Raw genomic sequence first — 13,871 nt, 5'->3', positions numbered from 1 at the left:
AATGTTGTAAACTCACCTAGGATAGAAAGTTTCAAAACCCTTCTAGAAAGAAAAGTATATATATATATGTAAGTGAAAGTGTTAGTCATTCAGTTGTGGCCGACTCTTTGTGACCCTGTGGATTGTAGCCTGCCAGACTCCTCTGTCCATGGGATTTCCCAGGCAGAAATACTGGAGTGGATAGCCATTCCCTTATCAAGGCAATCTTCCCAACCCAGCATGGAACCAAGGTCTCCTGCATTGCAGACGAGTTCTTTACCATCTGCGCCATCATTCACGTGTACATTTACCATTAAATGTGAATAATTCCCTCACATTTGAAAAGACACTCCACTGATCACTGTATGACTCTTCTCACGCACACGTCCTCAACCTAAAAATGATATGAAATGATAGAGCAGCACCGTGACTGTGCTTTAGTGCAGATTAAGAAAGTAAGCCATTTCTTGTTCATAACAAAGAGCCAGAAATTTTGTGGAGAGAGCCCTAAGCTTCCTTATCTCATCAAAACCGAGACCAGACAGTAATACACAAGCTCAGGTATACCTGAGTGTCCGCAAGTAAAACAAAAATCCATTATGTGAGATAAAATTCTGGGCCCTGAGTAGTATCTTAACAACCAGCACAGGAACACGTTCGTTAAGTTAATCTCACTTTCTCACAAATCTTACCCATCTATAGTTAGAGGCTTTGTTTTTTTTATACTGGTTCTCCCAAGTCATGTAACTTTTCAAATAAATGTGAATATAAATCAATGTTACTGCCATACTACAATCTACAATTACTTTTACTATACACCATATATATACACAAACATGTATAAAATATTTCCACCATTTAGCTAAATCCTCTAACAGCATTTGTGGAGATGTTAAAGCAGAGTAGAGTCTATGTATATGTGTATATGAATATGCACACACAGATTAGTCCAAGTCTTTCCCAGTTTTATTTGTTGAAAACACATATAGAGAATATATTATGGAAAAACAGATAGATATTTTGGGGGGTTCCCAGTTAATCTCATCTTGGGCCATCCTCAGGCGCTTGTCATGTTAGAACTAACAGTGTAGAATTGATTGTGATTACAAAAGTTCTTTGTAAAATGTAAAGTATGTTATAAAAGTTCACTTTTCTAGAGTAAATGATTAGATATAAAGTGTAACTGTTTTTGTCCTCTGCCTTATGTCATTTAGATATCAGATGGAAAAACAAGTTCTGGGGCAAGTCAATGGAAATCCTGCCCGTGGGAACCCTGAATGTCATGCTTCCAAAGTAGGTTGCTCTCATCTTCCTTTTGGTCTCTTATCTGCATTTCCAAATCATAAATGGGCATTTGAAACTTGTTGTTTATTATTGTTCAGTCGCTCAGTCGTGCCTAACTCGTTGCGACCCCATGGACTGCAGCACGCCAGGCTTCCCTGTCCTTTCACCATCTTCTGCAGCTTGCTCAAACTCATGTCCATTGAGTCGGTGATGCCATCCAACCATCTCATCCTCTGTCGCCCCCTTCTCCTCCTGCCTTCAATCTTTCCCAGCATCAGGGTCTCTTCGAATGAGTCAGCTCTTTGAAACTCTAGATGGTGGCCAGGAGCTATTGCCCTTTATGGCCAAGGCTTCTGTCAACTTCATCTAAGGTCTTTTTTCATTGGAGTGTAATTGCTTTACAATGTTACATTGGTTTTCACCAAAGTTTTGAGACTGGACCCCCTCAAAAGCAAATGAGAATTTTAGCATATGTGTCAAAGCTTCCTTTTTATCTCTACATACCCTCCATTCAATAGTTAGCACCTCCCTGTTCCAAACACCATGTTAGCTTGCATTTTATTATTTTTTATTTGTATTGACATATAGTTGAATTACAATACTTTGTTAATTACTACTATACAGCAAAGTAACTTCATTATATATATATATGTATATATATATACATTCTTTTTCATATTCTTTTCCATTATGATTTATCACAGGATATTGAATATAGTTCTCTAGGCTATACAGTATGACCTTGTTGCTTATTTAGTCTACATATACTAGTTTGCATCTGAAAATCCCAAACTCCTATTCATATCCTTTCCCACCTCCCTCCTCTTGGCAACCACCAGTCTATTCTCTGTGTCTCTTTTCGCATTATATATGAAAGTTTCTCTTTTTAGCCATTTATTTTCTATATAATTTATACTTTCACTGCTGTGCTTAGCCCCAGGCACTATTTTAAGTTTAAGTTATTTTATTAAGGAAGTGATGGGATTCTTGTTTTCTGGAGAATATAGCCTTGTTGTTGTTAATTGTTGTTTAGTCACTAAGTCATGACTCTTTTGCGACCCCATGGACTATAGCCCTTAGGGATTTCCTAGGCAGGACTACTGGAGTGAGTTGCCGTTTCCTTCCCCAGGGATCAAACCTGCATCTCCTGCATTGGGAGGTGAATTCTTTATCATTGAACCACCAGGGAACCCCTGAATATAGCCTATGCATCTTAAAGTTTAATTAAAGTTTTCATTGAGGCCAAACATTTGATTGTTTTTCTTTCTTTCTTCATTCAACTGATTTTGTTTTTGCTTTGTTTTTGTCTATTTGAGTGACAGAGTTTTCTGGTATATTGAATATGGAGGATGGTTGGGAAAGGGAGCAGTTCTCAGGACCACAAAATAAATTTTCAGTATTTACAAACTCTTGAGGAAGAGAGTTTTCCCCAGGTATACATAGTGCCTACATCATACCAATTCATAAATTTTCTAGAAATCCAGAAGCATTTTAGATTGAAATAGCACTTCATTTGAATATATAATAATGTGCAGTTTCAAGTTCAGTTCAGTTGTTCAGTCATGTCTGACTCTTTGTGACCCCATGGACTGCAGCACTTCAGGCTTCCCTGTCCATCACCAGCTCTTGGAGCTTGCTCAAACTCAAGTCCATCGAGTCCGTGATACCATTCAACTATCTCATCCTCTGTCGTCCCCTTCTCCTCTTGCCTTCAATCTTTCCCAGCATCAGGGTCTTTTCCAGTGAGTCAGTTCTTCACATCAAGTGACCAAAGTATTGGAACTTCAGCTTCAGCATCAGTCCTTCCAATGAATATTTAGGACTGATTTCCTTTACGATTGACTAGTTTGATCTCCTTGCTGTCTAAGGGACTCTCAAGGGTCTTTGCCAGGACTACAGTTCAAAAGTATCAATTCTTCAGCTTTCAGCCTTCGTTATGGTCCAACTTTCACATCCATACATGACCACTGGGAAAACCACACCTTTGACTATATGGACCTTTGTCAGCCAAGTGATATCTTTGCTTTTTAATATGCTGTCTAGGTTTGTCATAGCTTTCCATCCAAGGAGTAAGCATCTTTTAATTTCGTGACTGCAATCACAGTCTGCATTGATTTGGGAGCCCAAGAATATGAAATCTGAAACTGTTTTCACTTTTTCCCCATTTATTTTCCATGAAGTGATAGAACCAGATGCCATGATCTTTCCTTTCTGAATGTTGAGTTTTAAGCCAGCATTTTCACTCTCTTCTTTCACTTTCATCAAGAGATTCTTTAGTTCCTCTTCACTTTCTGCCATTAAAATGATATCATCTGCATATCTGAAGTTGTCGATGTTTCTCTTGGCCATCTCGATTCCAGCTTTTGAGTCATCCAGCCCAGCATTTCGTATGACGTACTCTGTATATAAGTTCTTCTGCTTCTGTTAGGCCCTTGCTGTTGTTGTTCCTTATTGTGTCTGTCTTTGCATGAAATATTCCCTTGGTATCTTCATTTTTCTTAAAGAGATCTTTAGTCTTTCCAATTCTATTGTTTTCCTCTATTTCTTTGCATTGTTCACTTAAGAAGGATTTCCTTGCTATTCTCTGGAACTCGGCATTCAGTTGGATGTATCTTTCCCTTTCTCCTTTGCCTTTCACTTCTCTTTTCTCAGCTATTTGTAAGGCCTATTCAAACAACCATTTTGCCTTCTTGGATTTCTTTTGCTTGGGGAAAAACCTCCTGTACAGTGTTATGAACCCCCACCCATAGTCATTAGGCATTCTGTCTACAAGATCTAGTCCCTTAAATCTATTCATCACCTCCACTGTATAATCATAAGAGATTTGATTTAGGTCATACTGGATGGCCTAGTTGTTTTCCCTGCTTTCTTCAATTCCAGCCTGAATTTTGCAATAAAGAGCTGATGATCTGAGCCACAGTCAGCTCCAGGTTTTGTTTTTTCTGACTTCATAGAGCTTCTCCATCTTTGGCTGCAAAGAACATAATCAATCTGATTTCAGTATTGACCATCTGGTGATGTCATGTGTAGAGTCATCTCTTGTGTTGTTGAAAGAGGGTGTTTGCTATGACCAGTGCATTCTTTTGGCAAAACTCTGTTAGCCTTTGCCCTGCTTCATGTTGAACTCCAAGACCAAACTTGCCTGTTACTCCAGTATCTCTTGATTTCCTACTTTTCCATCCCAGTCCCCTGTGATGAAAAGGACATCTTTTTTTGGTATTAGTTCTAGAAGGTCTTGAAGATCTTCACAGAAGCATTTGTTCAACTTCATCTTTGACGTTAGTGGTTGGGGCATAGACTTGGATTACTGTGATGTTGAATGGTTTGCCTTGGAAATGAACTGAGCTCATCCTGTCATTTTTGAGATTGCAACCGAGGACTGCATTTTGGACTCTTTTATTGACTATGAGGGCTACTCCATTCCTTCTAAGAGATTCTTACCCACAGTAGTAGATATAATGGTCATCTGATGGATGGATATGAGAGTTGGACTATAAAGAAAGCTGAGCACCAAAGAATTGATGCTTTTGAACTGTGGTGTTGGAGAAGACTCCTGAGAGTCCCTTGGACTGCAAGGAGATCCAACCAATCTGTCCTAAAGGAAATCAGTCCTGGGTGTTCATTGGAAGAACTGGTGCTGAAGCTGAAGTTCCAATACTTTGGCCACCTGATGCAGAAAACTGACTCATTTGAAAAGACCCTGATGCTGGGAAAGATTGAAGGCAGGAGGATAAGGGGATGACGGAGGATGAGATGGCTGGATGGGATCACCAACTCAATGGACATGAGTTTGAGTAAACTCCAGGAGTTGGTGATGGACAGGGAGGCCTGGCCCCCCTGGAGTCCATAGGGTCACAAAGAGTTAGACAGGACTGAGCAGCTGAACTGAACTGAACTGAATTAAATTCACCCATTCCCATCCATTTTAGTTCACTGATTCTTAAAATATCATTGTTGACTCTTGCCGTCTCCTGTTTGAGCACATCCAATTTACCTTGATTCGTGGACCTAGCATTCCATGTTCCTATGCAATATTGTTCTTTGAAGCATCGGACTTTACTTTCATCACCAAATACAGCCACGATTGGGCATCGTTTCTGCTTTGACTCATCTTCTTCACTGTTTCTATAACCTTAGTCCCCAGAACTTGCATTAGATTTTTTTTATCTATCCTCATGTGTCTTTTCCCAAGGTATTATTCACATATTTTGCCTTAACTCAGAGCGTGAAGCCCTGTCCTCAGAGCAGCCTTTCTTAAATGCATGCCCTGCTGTGCCTCTCGCCCTCCCCACCCTGAAAGCACTGACATATCCCTTAAATGAATGACCACATAGAAACTTCCAGCAAAGAAATGAGAGGAAGATCAAGTTCGAAAAGGAGGCTTTGGTGAAAACCATTCTCACTGGTAGAAACAGTGATATATATTTGTGACCTTCATTGTTTTTCATCAGTGTTGTATTCTTCACTAGGTATGGAGATTGCTATGTGTGGAATAAGGTCACCACGTGCATACACAACATCCTGAGTGGGAGGAGATGGATAGAGCATTATGGAGAAGTAACCGTTAGAAATACCAAAAGCAGTGTTTGCATTTGCAAACTCACGTTTGTCAAGGTAAATAATTTCATACAACAGCAAAGGAAAGATATATAAAATGCTTCCTAGGAAAGAAATAGAGCAATTACCTTAAACAGCAGCAAGTGTATCAGTCCTGTAGCATTAATCCTTATGGACATTTAGTTAAGAAAGCAGAACAAAACGGTGGAGTTGCCCCAGGCATGCAGACAGCTGACCATGTAGAAGTCAAAAAGGACACCATCTTGAAACAGAGAAAAGAATTCTTTTTAAAGAATGTTCTTTTTAAGCAGCCAGTCAGTTCATTAAGTAAAATTCCAGAGAGTACTTCTTGCCTGTAACAAGTCTCCTGGTTTATATTCTATTTATATTCCTGCTTGATTACAACATATTCAAGTGATCTTATTTTAGGGAAGTAAATATATCACTGTTGTGTTTTCTGAGGCTACGTAGAGATGACAGCTTCTAGTCCCTATAAACTTATCTAACTCTGCCACTATTATATATAATCTTATATAAGTTCAACAAAAAGCAGTACCTTTCCTAACAAGAGAAGATGTCAGATATTTTTCTTTTTTCCTTTTTTTCTTATAGATTGATTATGTGGCTCAGAACTGAAGAGCCTGAATCAGTATTTGCTCTGACTGGGTCATGACAGTAACTGTGTGTATTTAGTTTTCTAGTCTAGGAGAAACTTCAGTTTAGGCCTGCCTCTAATATTTGCAGAGCTCAGGGTGAGAGTACAAATGGACGTCCCCATTCCATATGTGTAAATATTTAAAATATGTAAACCAAGCCCACAAGCTGTCAAATAAAATATGTTTATACTGACAAAAGTACTTTTGTAAAAATAAAATCTGCAAGTCTAGGTTGGACACTTGGGAACACTGAGCTGGAAACCCGGCAGCTCAGGAGAGTCAGTCTGGCCCGCGGCCTTCACCACTTACTCCCCACCCCCGTCTCTGCCCCGCACTGCAAGAAGCCACACATATTTATATAGACAGTCCAGCCCACACTTCCAGACTCCGTCCACACCCCTTCAAACTGCCACCCTTGGCCAGCCCTCAGGCCTAATGATTCACATTTTCATCTGCCTCTGAGTAGATGAATCAAGGAAAGGCCTGTGCAGGCTGTGGAATAAGCTTAAAGCCATTTGGACAAGAATTGGGACCTCATCTAGAATGAGGCCATGGGATCCAGATGAGTGAGTTCTCCCAGGCTTCTGACCCCTTGAGAAAAGAGGGGAAGAGAGGAAGCTGGAAGAGAACCAGAACAAGGTCTTCCTGGTTAAATTCAGCCATTTACAACTACTATGAAAATTATTTTAGTTTTCTCCAGCGTTGCCAGTTGAAAATCATTAAAATCCAGGAGCCAAGGAAAATTCAAGACAGGACGATGGGAAGAATTCCTCATCTATAGATTAATACTCAGTTAAGATAGAAATTCAGCCTTCTCTGGGCTGTGCTGTCATACTCTAGCATGGAGTAGGGTCATCCCTTTCTTAAAAGTTAAGCCAACTAATGCTTAGAAAGCCACCCTTCCTTGAGATAGATGTCTGGAAATGGCTTGCCTGAGAAACATCAAGGTTAAGGAAGTTTTCCGTATGAAAATTATAGGGATTGGTGTTATTAAACAGACAGGGTGTTTTAACAGGAGTTTGGTTTTTCCAGGTGAATTACTGGAATTCTAATGTGAATGAAGTCCAGGGGGTTGTGATGGATCAGGAGGGGAAGGTGGTGCACCGGCTGTTTGGGAAATGGCATGAAGGGCTGTACTGTGGTGTGGCCCCTTCTGCTAAGTGCATCTGGAGACCAGGTGAGACTGGCTTGAGTGTCCTGCCTCTAGGGGGCGCCATGAGTGGCAGAAGGTAGGGAAGGTCCCATCATCTCGTGAGGTACACCTTATGTTTTCTTTAATAGTGAGATTATAAACGCAAATGCTTAAGGCAATTACAGTTACATTTATACTTAATCTATAAGTTTACTAAGTACAATATTAAGGAGTTGTCGAATTGAGACCAAATCTGATGTGTGGTCAGAGATTGGGCTTCATGTAAAATCTTTCTAAATGTAAGGCCCACATTTCCAAAGCTAGGTTTACTTACTAAAGCATTTAAATAATTGAAATATGCAAACTTAAGTACTCATGTTGTTTATTTATTCTCTGTTTTAGTAAAACAAAGGAAAGCCTGCAAACATCCATAATCCAGAAATTCAATTATTTAACCAGAATAAGTGATCTTTTTACTTGAGCAGCAAAGAGCTACAGTATGTTGACACTTAATAAAAGACATCAAGAGAGCTCTGGTAATACACTAGCATATAATTGACTATCAAGTACAAATGGAACAAGTACCCACATGATATTTATTTTCATTGCAATTTTGTCAGTTAATCCCTAACTTTAAAATTAGCTGTTAGTTTCCATAGAGACCTCAGTTGAGTATATAAACTCCCTGCTAGGAGAGTGGTTAGTTCATTTATTTGTCAGTTATGTACTGAGTAGTGACTAAGCTTCAGGCTCTGTTCTGGAAGCTTGGAAGTACATGAATGTGCAGAACCTGCAACGGCTCTACCTTCGAATTTAGTTTAAAAGTGCCAGTAAACATTAGATCTGAATTTTTTTCTTTTCTAAATGGAAATAAATTGTAAGTGTTTCTGGTGATATCTTAATGCTGCTCATAGTTAATCACGCAAACGTTTAGATATCCAGTTGGATGTTTGAGAGAAAAATTATGGTGTAGTTTAGCCAGTGAAGACTACTATATGTGCAAAGTTGTATTTTAAAGGCTAGATTTTATTAAATCTATGAATCTATCAGTTCTAATGGTCAACATAAAAGTTTTTCATCTTACAAAATAAAACCAATTTAATTTCTTTAAAAATTTGTAATCTAGGGACTTCCCTGTGATCCAGTGGCTAAGACTGTGTGCTTCCAATACAAGGGGCCCAGGTTCAGTCCTAGTCAGGGAGCTCAATCCTGCACGCTGCAGCTAAGTGTTCTAATGCCACAGTGAAGACTGACTGTGTCACACGCTGCAGCTAAGACCCAGCACAGCCAAATAAATAAATAAGTGCAAAATTTGTAATCTAATGTTTATGACTATGATTTAATGTTAGTGTTAATTAAAACATCTGGGTTAAGTCAGCCTCTGCATGCTCTATACACCTGTTTGCGTCTCACAGTGGTCTCTTGGCTTCATTCCAGGTTCCATGCCCACCAACTACGAGCTCTACTATGGCTTCACAAGGTTCGCTATTGAGCTCAACGAGTTAGATCCTGTACTAAAAGACCTCCTTCCTCCAACAGATGCCCGATTCCGGCCAGATCAGAGGTGAGCAGAGCGGTGGCGCTTAAAATGAACACCAGGTCATGGCATGGTGCTTGCAGAAGTCATCAGTACTTTCATCACCGTCCTTTGCTTATTCACTGAAGCATTCATTCCCTTATTCACTTAGCAGCAATTGAGCCTTCTAACCCTAGAAAAAGAGTATTCAGAGTATGATCATAATAGAAGATTAACTCAACAAAAGTGCCCCACAGAAGATAACACAGATGTTTTTTAACAAAAAGTGCAGCCCCCCAATTTACCAAAAGTCTGCAAATTATTGAACTCTTCACTAAATACACAGTCACTCCTCACCTCAGTGTTTATCCTTCTGTACTTCTATTACTTTTTAACACAGAGCATCTTTTTTTATTCAGGTAACATTGGTGTTACATTATATAATTATAACGTTATGTATGTACTAATGGGCTTCCCTGGTGGCTCAGAGGTGAAAGCGTCTGCCTCCAATGCGGGAGACCTGGGTTCGATCCCTGGGTCGGGAAGATCCCCTGGAGAAGGAAATGGCAATCCACTCCAGTATTCTTGCCTGGAGAATCCCATGGACAGGAAGCCTAGTGGGTTACAGTCCATGGGGTCGCAAAGAGTTGGACACGACTGAGCAACTTCACCTGGAATGGGCTTCCCAGATGACACTAGTGGTAAAGAACCTGCCTGCCAGTGTGGGAGTCGTAAGAGATGTGGGCTCAGTCTCTGGGTTGGGAAGATCCCCTGGAAGAGGGCATAGCAACCCACTCCAGCATTCTTGCCTGGAGAGTCCCATGGACAGAGGAGCCTGGTGGGCTACCAGCCATAGTGTCTCTAAGAGTTGGACATGACTGAAACAGCTTAGCACGCACGTGTATATAGTAATATTATGTAATTTTAATGTGTACTAATTATATTTCTACATCTGTATACTTACGTATACCAAAAGTTTAGTTTCTATCCATCATCATACGGTTGATCTCCTTTATCCATTTCAGTGAAGAATAAGAGGAGAAGATTAAAAAAAAAAAGAAAAAAGAGGAGAAGATACAGGGATACCTAGAAATCATTATTGTTGTCGTTTAGTAGCTAAGTTGTATCTGACTCTTTTGCAATCCCAGCAGTTGTAGCCCTCCGGGCTCCTCTGTCTGTGGGATTTCCTAGGCAAGAATACTGGAGTATGTGGCCATTTCCTTCTCCAGGGGATCTTCCTGACCCAGGGATCAAACCCATGTCTCTTGCATTGGCAGGTGGATTCTTTATCACTGAGCTACCAGGGAAGCCCATACCTAGAAATGTTTTGAGTCAAGAATTGGAGTTTTCCCAGCATGTTTTCGATCCCCTAGAGTGTGAGATATACTCAATATACAGTATCTTTAATACCTTCTGATTTTTGAAAAATTTTTCTTACATATTTCTATACTCATGTTGTCTATTGCTACAGAATTAATTTTACTCTTTACAGAAATTCTATGTCGTACAAATTCCATCCAAGATTTTCCGTTTCCAGTGTCTTTGTGGCTCTGTCTGTCTTCTGCCAAAGTGTCCCCAGTATTGGATGTTCAGTATTCAGTTTTCTTGTGTTCCTCCCTTTCTCCAGATCATGCAGTGTCCCTGTTTGACATTCAGACTTATCGAGAAGCTTCCTGTACATTGTGTGTCGTATTGTATCCCTGTTCTTTGCTCTCATTTTGAAATTGAAACATTTGCAGATCACCATTGGGTCTGCTTTCGCAGTTCTGTTTCAGTCTTGCCTTTCTGAATCTCATTTACTACTATCTCCTTTCTGTGGCCTTTTGTAGTTTCCCCCAGCTGTTACCTTTTCTTTTTTTTTCATCAGTTTTACTCTTTGCAATAAAAGACGAGAGCTCCTCCCTCTCAATCCGTTCTAAACATAGCTGGAGAACAGCCAGGTCGCATCCCCCATGCAGTAGCCCTTCACAGGTGCTTCATTGTAACATGGAAAAGCAGCAGAGCCCAGGACTTCACGATGTTCTAACCTCAGACTCTCCAGTCGTCCGGAAAAATCTCAAGTTTGGGAACCCTAGACAGCACAGAGAAGCTGACCACTTCCCTTTCACTTCTGCCTGCAATGCAGAAGACCCAGGTTCAACATACCTGGGTTGGGAAGATCCCCGGGAGAAGGGAATGGCGGCCCACTCCAGTATTCTTGCCTGGAGAATTCTATGGACTGAGGAGCCTGGCGGGCTTCAGTCCATAGGGTCACAAAGAGTCTGACACAACTGAGTGACTTTCACACACACACAAAATAGCTGATGGCAGACAGAGACTGTGGCAGAGGCAAGGGGACGTTATCAGAGTGTTACTGTTGATTGTGTCATGTTCATAGCAGCCAGAATTTAAGTTTATGCAAATGGGCTGAGTTTTTTCTCAGTAAAGAAGATAATATATTAAAAGATAAACTGCTTTCTGCTTAGATTTTTGGAAGAAGGAAATTTAGAAGCTGCAGCAGCAGAGAAGCAAAGAGTAGAGGAACTCCAGAGATCTCGAAGACGATACATGGAAGAAAACAACCTTGAACATATACCAAAATTTTTTAAGTAAGTCAGTTTATTCCCGCAACAAGTTCATGTTTTGCAAATGGTTACCACAAGCAATGAAAAACTTAGGGTAAAAAGAAAATGAGGGATAGTTTCATGTCCAGGGCACTTTGAGGTAGAAAATTAAACTGATTTTGGTCACTGGTATTTGGCAGTGAAAATATTGAATCAGATTTTTTGGTCTCATGAAGTTTGTAACCACAGAAATAAATTCTGCTCAGTAGCTCTTTTCTTTTCATGGGCAGCAATAAAGAGTGAGGATCCTGCCCGAAAGGCTCCTTATCCTCCAGCTACATCCTTTTGAATGGTAGAAACTTGTTCCCACTCCCTCACCGAGATAAACTGGGACCCTATTGCCCACAGGGTCATTCTGGCTTCATTAGTATTTAATTTTACTTCTTTCATGTGGAAGGGCTTCCCTGGTGTCTCAGACAGTAAACAATCTGCCTGCAATATCAGAGACCCAGTTCTATCCCTGGCTTGGGAAGATCCCCTGGAGGAGGGCATGGCAACCCACTCCAGTATTCTTGCCTGGAGAAATCCCAAGGACAGAGGAGCCTGGCGGGCTACAGTCCATGGGGTCACAAAGAGTCGGGCATGGCTGAGTGACTAACACTAACACCCTCTATCATATAGAGCTTTGCATCCATTCAGATTTGACCCTTCTCTGGTATGATCATGGTGATTATTACAGGATTATTTGAGGGATTATATATATATATACACATCACACAGACTAAGCTGTGGTTTCCAGATCCATCTGCCACCCTTTAGAATCAGGACACATCAGCTCAGAATAACCTCATGCCCCTTTTAGCTGCCCTCTCCTGGCTATTCTGGAGCAGAACTGCACTCCTGCTGTTTAGATGTTGAGAGTGCCTTCACTGGGGCTGGACCCTGCAGAGCTCTTACAGCTACTAAGGCTGCATACCTTCCCTATCAGTGAAGCAAAGAAAATTCTTGTGGGTCTGGGGTCTAGTTACAGTGTTTGTACGTGCTTTGTTTGGGCCACTTCACTTTCTAGTTCTGCCTTGAGGTAACTTATCCCCGCTCTTAGCCCCTCTCGCTAGGACACTGCCCACTTCCATTTCACAACAAAAATGAGTTTATTTCTGGTCAAAAATAGTCAAATCATCAGCCAGCAGATAGAATGTTCACTGGCTTACAAAGGACTGATTATAATACACACCTTATCTACAGGAGGGGTTCCAATGATCAGGTCACGTGAATGAGACTTACATCTAATGTTGATTTGTGTATTTTCACAGAAAAGTGATTGATGCCAATCAAAGAGAAGCCTGGGTTTCTAACGACACCTACTGGGAGCTGCGAAAGGACCCTGGGTTTAGCAAAGTAGATAGCCCTGTTCTCTGGTAAATTGGAAACGTAGAGCTAGCCAACATATCATGCTCTGAATGAATAAATAACTATGCACAATTATGTTTCTTAGAGCTCCGCGTGGTTTCTGGGTCTGTTGAAAACCGATCATTTGCTTTTCTATTCATCTTTATAATGAACTTTCAGAAGTGCATTAGGCAAGGCCTGTAACCACTTTCGGATCCTTTCTGTTTTGCTGCAACCATATTCCTTAAAAAACATCCACACCCTCCTCAAAAAGCAGAATAAAAGGAGCAGAATATAAAATCCAAAGTCTGAAGAGTCTGTAAAGAGAAACAAACTGTAACTGGTGCTTAAAAAGCTGATCCAGAGAGTTTAAAGCAGCATGACACATGAACCATGCATCTGGTCCTTTTCCAGAAGCGCCGTCCCCTCCTGGCAGGAGCTCCAGGGCCGTGCAGTTGGTCAGCTCCGACTTGGAGCTTGTCTGTTTGATGGGGTGTACCTGTGCTGGCCTTTTCCAGAGAGATGTGATGCTTCTCAGAACCCGTTCCATCTGTACGCCATTGTTCATGCCTTAAGAAATGCAAAGATGTACAATAAATCATTTTTTTAATGTGCGCTCCTAGGTTTATGTGAAGGACAGATATTTTGAATCATGGCATGATTCACTTTATGGGATCAAAAGAATTATGAGACTAACTCAAATAGCTTGAAAAAAGTAAACAACACATGCTTTACTTTGATATATTGGTTACTATATCGTATGTCTGTAGGGCAAGAAGGAAAAGGTGTGCTAAGTAGATCTCTGTATTCACGTT

General features: G+C 40.6%; 1 protein-coding gene across 3 annotated transcripts in view; it reads left to right on the top strand.

The window, feature by feature from the left end:
• OSBPL6 (oxysterol binding protein like 6) overlaps positions 1–13,583 on the top strand; it is a 114,940-nt gene extending 101,357 nt beyond the window's left edge. For all 3 annotated transcript variants that reach the window (XM_068966823.1, XM_068966821.1, XM_068966820.1), the window contains 6 exons: positions 1,194–1,272; positions 5,733–5,877; positions 7,509–7,653; positions 9,046–9,172; positions 11,590–11,712; positions 12,981–13,583. In XM_068966823.1, coding sequence (XP_068822924.1) covers positions 1,194–1,272; positions 5,733–5,877; positions 7,509–7,653; positions 9,046–9,172; positions 11,590–11,712; positions 12,981–13,089 — 728 coding nt within the window. In that variant the 3' untranslated portion in view covers positions 13,090–13,583. The remainder of the gene's footprint in view (positions 1–1,193; positions 1,273–5,732; positions 5,878–7,508; positions 7,654–9,045; positions 9,173–11,589; positions 11,713–12,980) is intronic.
• The last annotated feature ends 288 nt before the right edge of the window (positions 13,584–13,871 follow it).

The sequence above is a fragment of the Capricornis sumatraensis genome, chromosome 3, assembly GCF_032405125.1.
Source record: "Capricornis sumatraensis isolate serow.1 chromosome 3, serow.2, whole genome shotgun sequence".
Taxonomy (NCBI): domain Eukaryota; kingdom Metazoa; phylum Chordata; class Mammalia; order Artiodactyla; family Bovidae; genus Capricornis; species Capricornis sumatraensis.
This window is presented reverse-complemented; position numbering and strand designations above follow the sequence as displayed.